Raw genomic sequence first — 16,247 nt, 5'->3', positions numbered from 1 at the left:
CGTAGAGGTGGATCAGAGAATCACCAGCAGCAAGAGCAACATCATTGATGTATACAGAAAAGAGAGTCGGCCCGAGAATTGAACCCTGTGGCACACCCATAGAGACTGTCAGAGGTCCAGACAACAGGCCCTCCGATTTGACACACTGAACTCTATCAGAGAAGTAGTTGGTAAACCAGGTGAGGAAATCATTTTAGAAACCAAGGCTGTCGAGTCTGCCAATAATAATGTTGTGATTGACAGAGTCGAAAGCCTTGGCCAGGTCGATGAATACGGCTGCACAGTAATGTCTCTTATCGATGGCGGTTATGATGTCATTTAGAACCTGGCTGAGGTGCACCCATCACCAGCTCTGAAACCAGATTGCATAGCGGAGAAGGTATGGTGGGATTCAAAATGGTCAGTAATCTGTTTGTTAACTTGGCTTTCGAAGACCTTAGAAAGACAGGGTAGGATAGATATAGGTCTGTAGCAGTTTGGGTCTAGAGTGTCACCCCCTTTGAAGAGGGGGATGACCGCGGCAGCTTTCCAATCTTTGGGAATCTCAGACGATACGAAAGAGAGGTTGAACAGGCTAGTAATAGGGGTTACAACAATTTCGGCAGATAATTTTAGAAAGAAAGGGTCCAGATTGTCTAGCCCGGCTGATTTGTAGGGGTCCAGATTTTGCAGCTCTTTCAGAACATCGGCTATCTGGATTTTGGTAAAGGAGAAATGGTGGGGGCTTTGACGGGTTGCTGTGGAGGATGCCGGGCAGTTGACCGGGGTAGGGGTAGCCATGCTGGCCAGCCGTAGGGAAATGCTTATTGAAATTCTCAATTATAGTGGATTTATCGGTGGTGACAGTGTTTCCTAGCCTCAGAGCAGTGGGCAGCTGGGAGGAGGTGCTCTTATTCTCCATGGACTTTACAGTGTTCCAGAACTTTTTTGAGTTAGTACTACAGGATGCAAATTTCTATTTGAAAAAGCTTGCCTTAGCTTTTCTAACTGCCTGTGTATATTTGTTCCTAACTTCCCTGAAAAGTTGCATATCACGGGAGCTATTTGATGCTAATACAGAACGCCACAGGATGTTTTTGTGCTGGTCAAGGGCAGACAGGTCTGGCGTGAACCAAGGACTATATCTATTCCTAGTTCTACATTTTTTGAGGGGGGCATGCTTATTTTAAGATGGTGAGGAAGGCACTTTTAAAGAATAGCCAAGCTTTAACTTCCTGACTGATGTCTTGAGATGTTGCTTCAATATATCCACATAATTTTCCTCCTCATGCTGCCATCTATTTTGTGATGTGCACCAGTCCCTCCTGCAGCAAAGCACCCCCGCAACATGATGCTGCCACCCCCGTACTTCACGGTTGGGATGGTGTTCTTTGGCTTGCAAGCCTCCCCCTTTTTCCTCCAAACAGTTTTCCTCATTATGACCAAACAGTTCTAGTTTTGTTTCATCAGACCTGAGGACATTTCTCCAAAGAGTAGGATCTTTGTCTCCATGTGCAGTTGCAAACTGTAGTCTGTCTTTTTTATGGCGGATTTGGAGCAGTGGCTTCTTCTTTGCTGAGGGGCCTTTCAGGTTGTGTCAATATCGACTTGTTTTACTGTGGATATAGATACTTTTGTATCTGTTTCCTCCAGCATCTTCACAAGGTCCTTTGATGTTGTTCTGGGATTGATTTGCACTTTTCGCACCAAAGTACGTTTATCTCTAGGAGACAGAACGTGTCTCCTTCCTGAGCGGTGTGACGGCTGCGTGGTCCCATGGTGTTTATACTTGCGTACTATTGTTTGTACAGATGTTCATGGTAACTTCAGGTGTTTGGAAATTGCTCCCAAAGATGAACCAGACTTGTGGAGGTCTACAATTATTTTTCTGAGGTCTTGGCTGATGTCTTTTGATTTTTCCATGATGTCAAGCAAAGAGGCACTGAGTTTGAGGTAGGCCTTGAAATACATCCACAGGTACACCTCCAATTGACTCAAATTATGTCAATTAGCCTATCAGAAGCTTCTAAAGCCATGACATAATTTTCTGGAATTTTCCAAGCTGTTTAAAGGCAGTCAACTTAGTGTATGTAAACTTCTGACGCACAGGAATTGTGATACAGTGAATTATAAGTGAAATAATCTGTCTGTAAACAAATATTGGAAAAATGACTTGTTACATGCACAAAGTAGATGTCCTAACTGACTTGCCAAAACTGTAGTTTGTTAACAAGAAATTTGTGGAGTGGTTGAAAAACGAGTTTTAATGACTCCAACCTAAGTGTATGTAAACTTCCGACTTCAACTGTGTATGTATATGTGTATACTTTCCCATATAACCCAGATGATAGAGCGCCACCGTCAGGCCAGAGTTTGTTACGACAGTCTCTGGGAAGTGTTCATATTGATTAGTGTGTGTAGTAGTTATTTATGAGGAGGAGCACAGCGAGAGTCGCTGGGTTTGTATTCATAAAAAGTAAGCAGCAGAACCACGCTAGGCTAAACTATGAATGTGGTGAGCCTGCTCTGGAGTCTGGACTATATAGGTTGAACTATTGCTGATCACTCTACAGACACGGTATAGTGAGATAGAGGGAGAGAGGCTGGGGGGCAGAGAGTTGAATAGAGAAGAGGGAGAGAGTAAGGAGATGGTTGGGATTTGGCAATGTGGTACAGAGAGGAGGGGGAAAGAAGGGATGAGAAAGGTATAGTTTAAAGTGATGGAGAGAGAGAGAGCCTAAGGGTGAGAGGAAGAGTTAGAGAGTAGAGGGCGGAGAGAACAGATGGGAGTTAAGAGGAGAGTTTAGTGAGCTGACAGAAAATGATGTATAGAGGAAGAAGAGGGAATGGGAGACAGAGGTTTAGGAAGATTTAGGAGGGGATGTTCCAGTAAGCAGTCTCTCTGTGGTCCCCTAACAAACCAGACTTCAGAAGCAAAATCATGTTCCAATGTTCTAAGAAGGAAACATGCTCCTACTACTGCACCGCAAACAGTCGTAGGGAGGGGGGCGGAGATGGACGGGGGAAAATGGGACACGACGAGCTGTTTTCCCGATTTCCCCAACCCACAGGTCGCGTGTGTTATTCCGAGTTGGTGCACAATGCACATCGGAGGGTTTTGCCGACATCAGCTGTTACACGTGCGTTGCATTACGCTGTTTGCGGCAGAGCGGAAAAGGCGCAGGCGCTGCAACTAAAAGATGAAAGCGAAACAGTGGATAGTGGGGTAGCAACAAAACACTAGTACAGCTCCCACGCACACCCACAGACACAGACACAGAGAGAGAGAGAGAGAGAGAGAGAGAGAGAGAGAGAGTAACCCTGCAGGTCAAAGTTCAGAGACAGTCAAAATGGATCACTTGTATGTTCTGTGCACTACTGTAAAATCCCTCCCCGATAATAATACTCCATAATGAAATTCACTCTTTTCAGCAACTTCAGTCCCCTCATTCCACAGTTCCCACCCTCCAGAGCCTCAGGGCCAGTTCTTTCATAACACATTTTAATATGATTTGATTAATCCCCTTTTGGAGTCTTAGAGCCTATTGGACGTCACTCATGCTTTGGGAACCACGTGACATTTCCTCCACTTTCGCTTAGTCAGAAACTACTGTACAATACCTCCAGTTTAGAGTATTAGACTCACTCACGCGTGTGTGTGTGTGTGTGTGTGTGTGTGTGTGTGTGTGTGTGTGTGTGTGTGTGTGTTTGTGTGTGATAGATTCATTCACTATCTGATTGTGTGGAGGCTATCATTATGCGGCTGTAGTCGTTATGATCTGCCCTGTTAATCTCCCAGGCTAGGCTCCATTATAGCTGGATAATTAGAGTGTTGCTAATGGCCCAACAGCCCTAATGGGGAGATGAGGCTGGATTTATTTCCTCGAGAAGGCCTGAGATCCACACAAACCTGGGTTAGAGGTGAAGGGGAGAGATGGGGGAGAGGGGGAGATGAGATGGTGGGACAAGGGACCATTAGACAAAACATGAGAGGTGTAGGGAAGAAGGGAGGGCACTGCCTCTATTTTATTAATTAATTTTTTATTTGACCTTTATTTAACCAGGTAGGCCAGTTGAGAACAAGTTCTCATTTACAACTGCGACCTGGCCAAGATAAAGCAAAGCAGTGTGACAAAAACAACAACACAGAGTTACACATAAACAAACGTACAGTCAATAACACAAAAGAAAAGAAAAATTGAAAAATCTATGTACAGTGTGTATAAATGCAGAAGAGTAGGGAGGTAGACAATAAATAGGCCATAGAGGCGAAAATAAATACAATTTAGCATTAATACTGGAGTTATAGATGTACAGATGATGATGTGCAAGTAGAGTTGCTGGGGTGCAAAAGAGCAAGAGGGTCAGTAATAATATGGGGATGAGGTAGTTGGGTGTGCTATTTACAGATTGGCTGTGTGCAGGTTGAGTGATCGGTAAGCTGCTCTGACAGCTGATGCTTAAAGTTATAGAGGGAGATATAAGACTCCAGCTTTGCAATTAGTTCCAATCATTGGCAGCAGAGAACTGGAAGGAACGGTGGCCAAAGGAAGTGTTGGCTTTGGGGATGACCAGTGCAATATACCTGCTGGAGTGCGTGCTATGGGCAGGTGTTGCTATGGTGACCAGTGAGCTGAGATAAGGCAGGGCTTTACCTAGCAAAGACTTATAGATGACCTGGAGCCAGTGGGTTTGGCGAAGGATATGTAGTGAGGGCCAGCCAACGAGAGCGTACAGGTCACAGTGTTGGGTAGTATATGGGGCTTTGGTGATAAAACGGATGGCAATGTGATAGACTACATCCAGTTTGCTGAGTAGAGTGTTGGGGGTTATTTTGTAAATGACATCGCCGAAGTCAAGGATTGGTAGAATAGTCAGTTTTACGAAGGAATGTTTGGCGGCATGAGGGAAGGAGGCTTTGTTGCCAAATAGGAAGCCAATTCCAGATTTAATTTTGGATTGGAGATGCTTAACTTCTTGGCGCACCCATCCCGTTAGCGGGATCATTTTCGTCAACATCCGCTGAATTGCAGAGCGCCAAATTCAAATGAAATTACAAAAAAAATATTTCATTTTCATGAAATCACAAGTGCAATATAGCAAAACACAGCGTAGCTTGTTGTTAATCCACCTGGCGTGTCAGATTTCAAAAAAGCTATCCAAGCGTTTATGTTAGGACATCTCTCTCAGCAGACAAAACATTACAAACAGCTAGCAGCAAAGTAGATTGGTCACGAAAGTCAGAAAAGCAATCAAATGATTTGCTTACCTTTGATGATATTCGGATGTTTGCACTCACGAGACTCCCAGTTACACAATAAATGTTCCTTTTGTTCGATAAATATTATTTTTATATCCAAAAACCTCCATTTGGTTGGCTCGTTTTGTTCAGAAATCCAGATTCTCGTGCAGGTCATGACGGGCAGACGAAAATTCCAAATAGTATCCGTAAAGTTTGTAGAAACATGTCAAACGTTTTTTATAATCAATCCTCAGGTTGTTTTTACAATAAATAATCGATAATATTTCAATCGGACCATAGCTTTTTCAATAGGAGAGAGAGAAAAAATGTCTGCTCCAAGCTGTTGCGCATGCAAAACTCTGCTGGCACCCAGCCATCCACTGACGCGATGTGATCATTCTCGCTCATTTTTCAGAATAAAAGCCTGAAACTATGTCTAAAGACTGTTCACACCATGTGGAAGCCATAGGGAAAGGAATCTGGTTGATATCCCTTTTAAATGGAGGGAAGGCATGCAATGGAACAGAGAGATTTGTTTCTCTTTGGCACTTCCTGTTTGGTCAGTTCTGTTATACTCACAGACAATATTTTGACAGTTTTGGAAACTTTAGAGTGGTTTCTATCCTAATCTGACAATTATATGCATATTCTAGATTTTGGGCCTGAGAAATAGGCGGTTTCATTTGGGTACGTTTTTTATCCAAACATCAAAATACTGCCCCCTACACTCAACAGGTTAATGTGAGTCTGGAAGGAGAGTTTACAGTCTAACCAGACACCCAGGTATTTATAGTTGTCCACATATTCCAGGTCAGAACCGTCCAGAGTAGTGATGCTAGTCGGGCGGGAGGGTGAGGGTGCTAGTTTTACTAGCATTTAAAAGCAGTTGGAGGCCACAGTAGGGGTGTTGTATGGCATTGAAGCTCATTTGGAGGTTTGTTAGCACAGTGGCCAAAGAAGGTGCAGATGTATACAGAATGGTGTCGTCTGCGTAGAGGTGGATCAGAGAATCACCAGCAGCAAGAGCGACATCATTGATATATACAGAGAAAAGAGTCGGCCTGAGAATTGAACCTTGTGGCACCCCCATAGAGACTGCCAGAGGTCCGGACAACAGGCCCTCCGATTTGACACACTGACCTCTATTTGAGAAGTCGTTGGTGAACCAGGCGAGGCAGTCATTTGAGAAGCCAAAGCCTGCCGATAAGAATGCGGTGATTGACAAGAGTCAAAAGCCTTGGCCAGGTCGATGAAGACGGCTGCACAGTACTGTCTTTTATCAATGGTGGTTATGATATCGTTTAGGACCTTGAACGTGGCTGAGGTGCACCCATGACCAGCTCGGAAAACAGATTGCATAGCGGAGAAGGTACGGCGGGATTCGAAATGGTCGGTGATCTGTTTATTAACTTCGAACTTTCAAATATTTTAGAAAGGAAGGGCAGGATGGATATAGGTCTATAACAGTTTGGGTCTAGACTGTCTCCCACTTTGAAAAGGGGGATGGATGACCACGGCAGATTTCCAATCTTTGGGGATCTCAGACGATACAAAAGAGAGGGTAGTAATAGGGGTTGCAACAATTTCTGCTGATAATTTTAGGAAGAGCGGGTCCAGATTGTCTAGCCCAGCTGATTTGTAGGGTTCCAGATTTTGCAGCTCTTTCAGAACATCAGCTGTCTGGATATGGATGAATGAGAAGCGGGGGGGGGGGGCAAAGTTGCTGCAGGGGGTGCTGAGATGTTGGCCCTGCTAGGGGTAGCCAGGTGGAAAGCATGGCCAGACGTGTTATTGATAAATAATAAATGCTTATTGAAATTTTCGATTATTGTAGATTTATCGGTGGTGACAGCGTTTCTTATCCTCAGTGCAGTGGGCAGCTGGGAGGAGGTGCTCTTATTCTCCATGGACTTTACAGTGTCCCAAAACTTTTTAGAATTAATGCTACAGGAAATTTCTGTTTGAAAAAGCTAGCCTTAGCTTTCCTAACTGACTTAGTATATTGGTTCCTGACTTCCCTGAAAAGTTGCATATCACGGGGGCTATTCGATGCTAATGCAAAACGCCACATTTTTTGAATGGGGCATACTTATTTAAGATGGAGAGGAAAGCATTTTTGAAGAGCAACCAGGCATCCTCTATATCCTTCTAGGATACCCGGGCCAGGCCGAAGCTGGAATTGTTTGAGCACAGACCTGGATAGTATGACAGAACTCTGCAGTAGATTGCAGCTCCGCCCCCTTTGGCAGTTCTATCTTGTCAGGAAATGTTATAGTTAAGGATGGAATTTCAAGAATTTTGGTGGCCTTCCTAAGCCAGGATTCAGACACGGCTAGGACATCCGGTTTGGCGGAGTGTGCTAAAGCAGTGAAAATAACAAACTTAGGGAGGAGGCTTCTAATGTTAACATGCATGAAACCAATGCTTTTACGGTTACAGAAGTCAACAAATAAGAGCACCCGGGGAATGGGAGTGATGCTGGGGGCTGCAGGGTCTGGGTTAACCTCTACATCACCAGAGGAACAAAGGAGGAGTAGGATTAGAGTACGGCTAAAGGCTAAAAGTTCTGGTCTTCTAGTGCGTTCGGAACAGAAAGTAAAAGGAGCAGGTTTCTGGGCGCAGAATAATAGATTCAAGGCATAATATACAGTATGGTAGGATGTGAGTACAGTTGAGGTAAGCCTAGGCGATGAGAGAGGTTTTGTCTCTAGAGCACCATTTAAGCCAGGTGCGGTCGCCGCATGTGTGGGGGGTGGAACAAAAAGGCATATTAAGTAGGGCTGGAGGCTCTACAGTGAAATAAGACAAAAATGACTTACCAGCAATAGACAAGGCATATTGACATTAGGGAGAGGCATGTGTAGCCGAGTGATATTAGGGTCCATTGAGTAGCTAGGCGAGCTGAAGGCACTGCGTTTCAGACAGCTAGCAGGCTTGGGCTAGCAGGCTAGCAGATGGGCCTCGGGGGATGTCGCAACGGGAGAGCCTGTTGAAACGTCGGCAGACCAGTCGTGATGGATCGGCGGGGCTCCGTGTCGGCAGACAAAGGGTCCAGGCCAATTGACAAAAGAGGTAATTGAAGCCCAGGAATTGCTTGATGTATCTCTTCGGCTAGCCGGGAGATGGGCCTAGCTCCAGGCTAGCTCCAGGCTAACTGGTGCTTGCTTCGGGACAGAGACGTTAGCCAGGAGTAGCCACTCGGATAGCAGCTAGCTAGCTGCGATGATCCGGAGTAAAGGTTCAGAGCTTGCGGCAGGAATCCGGAGATGTGGTAGAGAAAAAGAAGTCCGATGTGCTCTGGGTTGATATTGCGCTGTGCAGGCTGGCAGGAGTTGACTCTATCTATCTAGAGAGGATAGAAGGAGGAAGGAGAGGTGTTTTACTGTGCTTATCACTTGTTCTTCTAAACATTGTTCTTCTCTTTATGTTCCCTTTTATCATTCTTCTCTCTCTCCCTCTCTCTCTCTCTCTCTCTCTCTCTCTCTCTCTCTCTCTCTCTCTCTCTCTCTCTCTCTCTCTCTCTCTCCCTCTCTCTCTCTCTCTCTCTCTCTCTCTCTCTCTCTCTCGCGCTCTCGCTCTCTCTCAGCTGGGAATGAACACTACCTTCTGGGTAACAACATAACAGTGGCGATCCTGGGTATAGTGATCCCTGTAGGTGAGTACAAGTCTACTGTACCATGTGATGTTTGTCTGCTTCTCCCTGCTTCGTCCGTCCGTCTCCGCGTCTGCCTTGGTCACCCCTACAAATGACTTTGCCTGGCTGAAGAATGGGTGTGTATGTGTGTGAGCGTGTTTATTTTATTTTATCAGGAGCCCGTTTAGCTGTTGCACATGCAGCAGATATACTCTTCCTGGAGTCCCCAGAAAACATAAAATACATGACAGAGTACAGAACTGTTATGGACAAGAACAACACAAGATATTATTACAATACAATTACAATTCAAAGCAATATATTGTCAAGGCATCAAGAGGCAAAAAATACCTGAAAATACTATTTAGACACTATTCATATATACATATTCATATACTTATATAGAGTACAGTTCAATTAGACATTTAGAAAGAGGAGAGACGTGAGTGTGGTGTGAACGTATGTGTGAGTAAATCATGGCCACGTGTGAGTGTTTGTATGTGTGTGTTGACATGATATTTACTGGAGGTTATGAAATACAAAGCGATCTATCTATCCTTCATTGAGCCCATGTGGAAACGTAGAGCTCATCCAAATAACACCGTGCCTGAAGACCATAGGGCATCAGGGCTTAACCCCTCTTAAGTCAGATGTACATATTGCCCATGTTATCACATACTACAATATATAGCCCTTTGGCTTAAGATGGCCAGTACGGATACTCCAGGATGAACCTCTATTATGTCTGAAATGACTGGTGATCAGCTTAGTGTATAAATGACCTTGCTCTAGCATACATTATGTCTATAATTGACTCTTCAAAATGAGATATCCCAAACCCCGGCCCGTTAAAGACATCCGACTGTGTCTCTCACCCTCTCCTTCCTTCCCTCACTTCGTTCCCCCTCTCATATCTCTCAATGGTAAATGAAACGATTAATTCTCCCTCCATGTTTCTGGAGAGCTTCAGAGCTGAGCTATTGGGAGACAATAGGAATGTTTACATGAGAACAAAGGGGTTTCTTAGAATTCATGCTCAATCATGGAAGAGTCTCTAGTGCCCCCCACCCCCAACAATAGACCAATTAGACTGGGCCTTCCATGGGAATAATGCCATGCTCCTCCGCCTGATAAGGAAATTAGGACTGGGAACAGCAGCCAGACATGGCTTAGTCTTTTTCCCTATTCCCATTCCAACCACTACACCCCCTATTCCCTGTTCCTGGAATAACACTATACCCAGCCATGGATTAAATGGAATGCTATGTGTGTGGTCATATGTGTGTAGAATAGCCATGTGGGATTGTGCACGTGCAATGCTCCTTGCTAAGTGTGTTTGTGGTTGGGTTTGGGTGTGAATGCACGTTCATGTGTCTGTTCAAGGGTGTATTTGTTTCGTATTTGAACAGGTGTGTTTTCGAGAGACTGTGTGTGCATAGATTGATTGCTGTGTGTGTAAGAGCACATGTACCATATGTGGGTATGCAAAAGCTCCGCTCTGCCTCCCCTGGCTGTGTTAACGTGCCCGCCATGTGTGTGTCGCTGTGTGTGTGTGTGTCACACACGCAGTTCCTATCCTTGCCACAGTGGTCATCGGCCTGCTCTGCACCGCCGGCTTCCTGGTCTGGCGTAACTGGCGCCGGAAGAACACCAAGAGTATGAACTTCGACAACCCTGTCTACCGCAAGACCACGGAGGACGACGATGACGAGATTCACATCGGCCGTACGGGAGAGTCCATCGGTCACGTCTACCCCGCTGTGAGTGGCAGCGCCCACCAGCCATTCATAGCCCTGCCCCTGGGGGGCGGGATCACAGACAGCAACTCCCATTGGTACTCTGGGGCACCCGTGCACCCTGCTGGCAAATGAGTTGAGAGTGGGTGGGACTTGGAAGCAGATAGAGGGTTTTGGGTGTGTGGGTCGGCGAAAGTCTCCTTAGGTCTGTGGAAGAAAGGGAGAGGCTTACATCCTCACACACACATACACAGACACTTAAGTCACAAAATCATTCCAAACCCACCCTTGGTCAAAAACACTCACATTGACGTTGAGCCCTTCATCACCAGTCTACCACCACATTATCACTCCCTCCATTCACCACTTGACAGTGTGTGTTAGTGTGCTATCGTTGTGCGTTAGGGAAGCACAGCGCTCGGTGTTTTGAGCTTTATCTTCTCACCTCGGAAGACTTAGGCTGTATCCCAAGTGACACCCCATTCCCTATATAGTGCACTGCATTTGATCAGAGCCCTATGGGCCTATATAGGGAATAGGGTGCCATTTGAGATTCAGACTTAGTGAAGGGAGAATCCATTCCCTGGTTTTGTTCCTTTGGAGTGTAAATTAGGCACGAGGGGAACAAAAACCAGGACAGAAATTGCACCTTAGACGATGGGACAATCTTTAATCATATTAATTTATTCCAGATTATTCCGGTTTTATATGTATTTCTCTATGTAAATAAGTGTTTTGTTTTTCTAGCAATGTATTTGTAAGGTATCTTAGATACAGACGAGCTGGTAAACATGAACATGGACCAGAGCAGACAAAGACAAAGAGGTGGGATGGGTTAGCGCTAGGACCAGTTGGCATGGTGACACGTGTGGCTGTGGTGGCGCCGCGTGGTAGAGACAGCGGGAGATGGGCGTAGGTGACAGGTTATACACGCAGACACACACACACACAGTTGGTATGCTACAGTGTTGTGCTGAGAGGCCATGCTGAAAACCTGGTCCCCTTCAGAGTGCGTAGTGGGGAACAAGCTTCCACCTGTGCTTTTGCTCTTCTCCTCCACTGCTCCTCTCCTTTACCGTACTGTATGTTAGCTGGATGGTGTGTCAGTCAAATAGAGACGTCAAAGTGGCCTGAGGTGGATCAGGCGTCCTTCTCTGTAAGCGCATGCAGCTCTCCTCACGTCACGGCCAAATCAGTGTGCGGGGGATCGAGAGACGAGGAGGAAAAGGAGTGTGGGATCTGCAAGGAGAGCTTCTCTTCTCTCTCCTGCTCTGTCGCTCCTCAGATTTCTCTTTCCTCTGTTGCTCTTTTTTTCACCAACAAAAAAATTCCACTGCCTTTTCTTCTATTTAGCCTTCTGGCCTCTCACTCCTTTCTCTGTCTCTCTCTCTCTCTCTCTCCCTTTTTAGCTGACCTTTTCACACTCGCACCCCCAGACACACCCCCAGAAACACACCCAGACAGTGTGGTAACATTGTTTTATCTGCTCTCTGCAGCGCGTGGCGCTCAGTCTGGAGGATGACGGATTCCCCTGAGGGGCGCGCCATGTCCCCATCCACGTCCTCCCCCCTCCGTATCCCGGGGCGACCACACTGCAGAGGAGAGGGGCACAGAGAGAGAGAGAGAAAGAGAGTCTGCTCGTACCGTACCGTAGACCCCCCCATGGACAGGGGGGGGGGGTTATCTTTTACTTATACGTGTACCCCTCAACCCGTGTCACTAAAACACGTCCCTCTCTCTCTCTCTCTTACTCCTAACTAAAAATGAACTACTACATTACTACTACTACTACTAGCTACTACTGTGCTGTCCTCTGCCCTTCTCTCAGCCCCCATTAGTTAGTACGTTACTGTAGTTACCAGTAGTGGTGAATGCTGCTGTCTGTCTTAATGATGATTAACATCGTTGCCCATCAGAGCACATAAATAGATGCTGGCTGGACCTCCCTGAGCACCTTGCTGTAGTCTACTTTGCCAGGAACAGAGGAAAGGCCAGCTGTGTTTTAATTATTATTTTGTGTTTGAATTTTATTTATTGTTTGTGTTTTGCTGGTGTAAATATGATAAGCCGGACCAGGCCTGTGCCACTGAGGATAGGCTACGCGTGGGCAGAGCCAAGTTGGATGGTGGTGAGGGGGGGGGGGTTAAGGGAGTGGGATTTGTAGGGAGGGGCTGTTGTGCCAGAGGGCAGCGCCACAAGAAGAAGCAGCAGCAGGGCATAACTCGGGGGAGGGAGGATTATGGGTAATCCGCTCTGCTGGCATCAGAGACACACAAAAGTAACTAGATAATGAACAGGTGTACAGGGGACGGGTTGGGATGGGGGTTGGGGGCGGGAGACGAGAGAGGAGGGGGTATTTTTTGAAACTAGGAACTGTACAAGCCCTGCTGTTGTTGGACTCTGTCTGGGAGTAGGTAAGACTTTGGAAGAATCGTTGTGAGTGAGTCATTGTTCCAACGTCAAGCACTGGATTTAAATATAAGGGAAAATGGTCACATAATAATGCTAAAATTCTGAATATGAGGGACCAATGGAGATGCAGAACATGGCTGTCTGAGTTCTCCTGTGTTAGTCATTGCACTGTTGATGAGAAAAATGAGAACCTGCTCATTGAAGGTACTGAATTCAACTACTCCATCTGTTTTCTGCAAGAAAGCACATAGGCTTGAGCTGGTACACTAGACACATTCTAGTACATGCACACACAGACATAAAGAAAACACATTTCAGGCAACCCGATTCTGTAATTCTTTTCCCCCCACTAATTGGTCTTTTGACCAATCAGATCACTTCTGAAAAAGATCTGATATGATTGGTCAAAAGAAAAATTTGTGTGTGTGTGGGGGGGGGGGGGGGGGGGGGGTCTGAATTGGGCTACATGTCTAAACGCAGCCAAAGAAGCACACACATACAAACATAATTTGGCAGGGTGCATTTGTAGCGCTCACAGCACAGCTCACTGGTTGATTGGTTGATTAATGATAGCTATACATCATGGCTCCCTTTCTTCCAATAGAAATGTCTGCTTCCAGGGTCCCTACGGGGGGTGGGGGGGATGGGAGAAATACTGACAGGAACAGGAAGGGTCTTCCAGGATTAGATCTGCCCTCCCCTCCAGAATGGACCGCTCTGCTCCGGAACTCTGCTGAAGATGAATGGAAGTGATTTATCTCTGTAGAACGCTGCTGACATGGTGTCCTGTTAATCTGACACACACTTCCAACACAGCCTTCAGTAGGCAGTTACTATAGCATCGTTACACTAGCTGCTGTCTGCGGGTTTCAATAGGAAGTTAGTCTCTTTCCACTACTGTTGTGTGCCCATATACAGATCCATGCCATGTGTTACTCTACACATAAAAGTGGATTTGTGGTTATTGGAATTTATTTATATTGAGTGAACTGACCAACTTATGTGGAACCCAGAGCTTCCGGAACCCACAGTTGTCTCTGTGCTGCAGTGTTCAGAGGACTGTATTCTTCTCACGTTTTACTGAAGGAGACATTTTACTGAAGGACAGTCTAAAAATTGTACTATGTTCTTCTATCCTTCACGCCTCTCGCTATTCATCACACAAGGTTGTAGTTTGTGGACTCCATCAATTCTCAAAGGCAATACAAAGTAACAGTGCAGCGTTTACAGTGCACAGTGCCCTCTTGACTGAGCTTGGTTTATTTAATACATCTATACATAGACAGTTTGTTTATGGGTATCATTTAAGAGCAGCCGCTGGCGATCTGTATATTTACGGACGTGACGATTTAATCAATGGTTTTGCTCTCAGGCAAACCAGGTGATCTAGATACAAGAAAGTATTCACACCCCTTGACATTTTCCACATTTTTTTTTTATGTTACAGCCTGAGATTAAAATGGATTTAAATTTAGATTTTGTGTCACTGATCTACACACAATACCCCATAATGTCAAAGTGGAATTGTTTTTACAAATGTTTACAAATTTAAAAGAAAAAGCTGAAATTTCTTGAGAATAATTATTCAACTCCTTTGTTATGGCAAGCCTAAATAAATTCAGGAGTAAAAATGTGCTGACCAAGTCCCATAATAAGTTGCATGGACTGACTCTGTGTGCAATAATAGTGTTTAACATGACTTTTAAATGACTACCCCATCTCTGTACCCCACACCTACAGTTATCTGTAAGATTCCTCAGTCAAGCAGTGAATATCAAGCACAGATTCAACCACAAAGACCAGGGAGGCTTTCCAATGATTCGCAAAGGGCACCTATTGGTAGATCGTAATTTTGTTTTTAAAAAGCTGACAGTGAATATCCCTTTGAGCATGGTGAAGTTATTAATTACACTTTGGCTGGTGTATCAATACAGCCAGTTACTACAAACATACAGGTGTCCTTCCTAACTCAGTTGACGGAGAGTGAAAAGAAGGAAGCCTGTACAGAATAAAAATATTGCATCTTGTTTGCAATAAGGCACTAAAGTAATACTTCAAAAATATGTCAAAGCAATTTACTTTATATCCTGAATACAAAGTGTTATGTTTGGGGCAAATCCAATACAACACATTACTGAGTACCACTTTTCATATTTTCATTCATGATGTTGGCTGCATCAGGTTATGGGTTTGCTTGTCATCGGCAAGAAAGGATCAAAAGAAACGGAACTGAGCTAAGCACAGGCAATCTTAGAGGAAAACCTGGTTCAGTCTGCTTTCCAACAGACACTGGGAGACAAATTTACTTTTCTTCAGGACAATTACCTAAAACACAAGGCTAAATATACATTGGAGTTGCTTACCAAGATGACATTGAACATTCCTGAGTGGCCTAGTTACAGTTTTGACTTAAATTGGCTTGAAAATGTATGGCATGACTTGGAAATGGCTGTCTAGGAATGATCAATAACCAACTTGACAGAGTTTGAAGAATTTTTTAAAGAATAATGGGCAAATATTGTACAATCCAGATGTGCAAAGCTCTTAGAGAATTACCCAGAAATACTCACAGCTGTAATTGCTGCTAACATGTATTGACTCTGGTTGTTGAATACTTATCTAATAAAAATATATTAGTGTTTTATTTTTTACTTCAAATTTTTTTTTCCACTCTATTATAGACATTATAGTATTCTGTGTAGATCGTTGACAAAGAAAATGACAATTAAATCCATTTTAATTCCACTTTGTAACACAACAAAATGTGGGAAAAAGTTGGTGTGAATACTTTCTGAAGGCACTGTGTCCTGCACATGGTGCTCTGCCTGTCCGTTAACTGGCACCTTGTGTGTTTTGATTCTTCTTTCATTTCTGTGTGTATGTACTTTAGGATAACTCTCTTTGTTAGGATCTGGAACTCTACGCTACTTCGGCTGAGATGTATACATTACATTAGGAGCATTATATAGAGCATTGGTCTTTCTATGGATGTTTTAGTGTCTTTAACCCTAGTGGCCAGTATCCTTGGCAACCATGGCGTGTGTCCAGAGCCTTGAGGTGATCAACTCAACATGTAAGCATTCAGAAAACTCTTGATGCTTCAACATCTCTCCACTACTATATGCCGTTGAAGCACAGAGATATTTTTAAACACTGAAGGAGTCGCTCTTCGTTTCTGATGGACACTAACGGAACAGTGATTTCACGAGGCTCTGGATTCGTCACGGCTCCTAGGTCCACAAGT

At 44.7% G+C, this 16,247-nt stretch overlaps 1 protein-coding gene across 1 annotated transcript in view; it reads left to right on the top strand.

Moving 5' to 3' along the window:
• LOC139406809 (low-density lipoprotein receptor-related protein 8-like) overlaps positions 1 to 11,201 on the top strand; it is a 250,373-nt gene extending 239,172 nt beyond the window's left edge. Inside the window, exons 18-19 of the mRNA XM_071149860.1 lie at positions 8,808 to 8,876; positions 10,425 to 11,201. Of these exons, the coding sequence (XP_071005961.1) occupies positions 8,808 to 8,876; positions 10,425 to 10,726 (371 nt within the window). The 3' untranslated portion in view covers positions 10,727 to 11,201. The remainder of the gene's footprint in view (positions 1 to 8,807; positions 8,877 to 10,424) is intronic.
• The last annotated feature ends 5,046 nt before the right edge of the window (positions 11,202 to 16,247 follow it).

Source organism: Oncorhynchus clarkii, chromosome 4 (assembly GCF_045791955.1).
Source record: "Oncorhynchus clarkii lewisi isolate Uvic-CL-2024 chromosome 4, UVic_Ocla_1.0, whole genome shotgun sequence".
NCBI classification, from domain to species: domain Eukaryota; kingdom Metazoa; phylum Chordata; class Actinopteri; order Salmoniformes; family Salmonidae; genus Oncorhynchus; species Oncorhynchus clarkii.
This window is presented reverse-complemented; position numbering and strand designations above follow the sequence as displayed.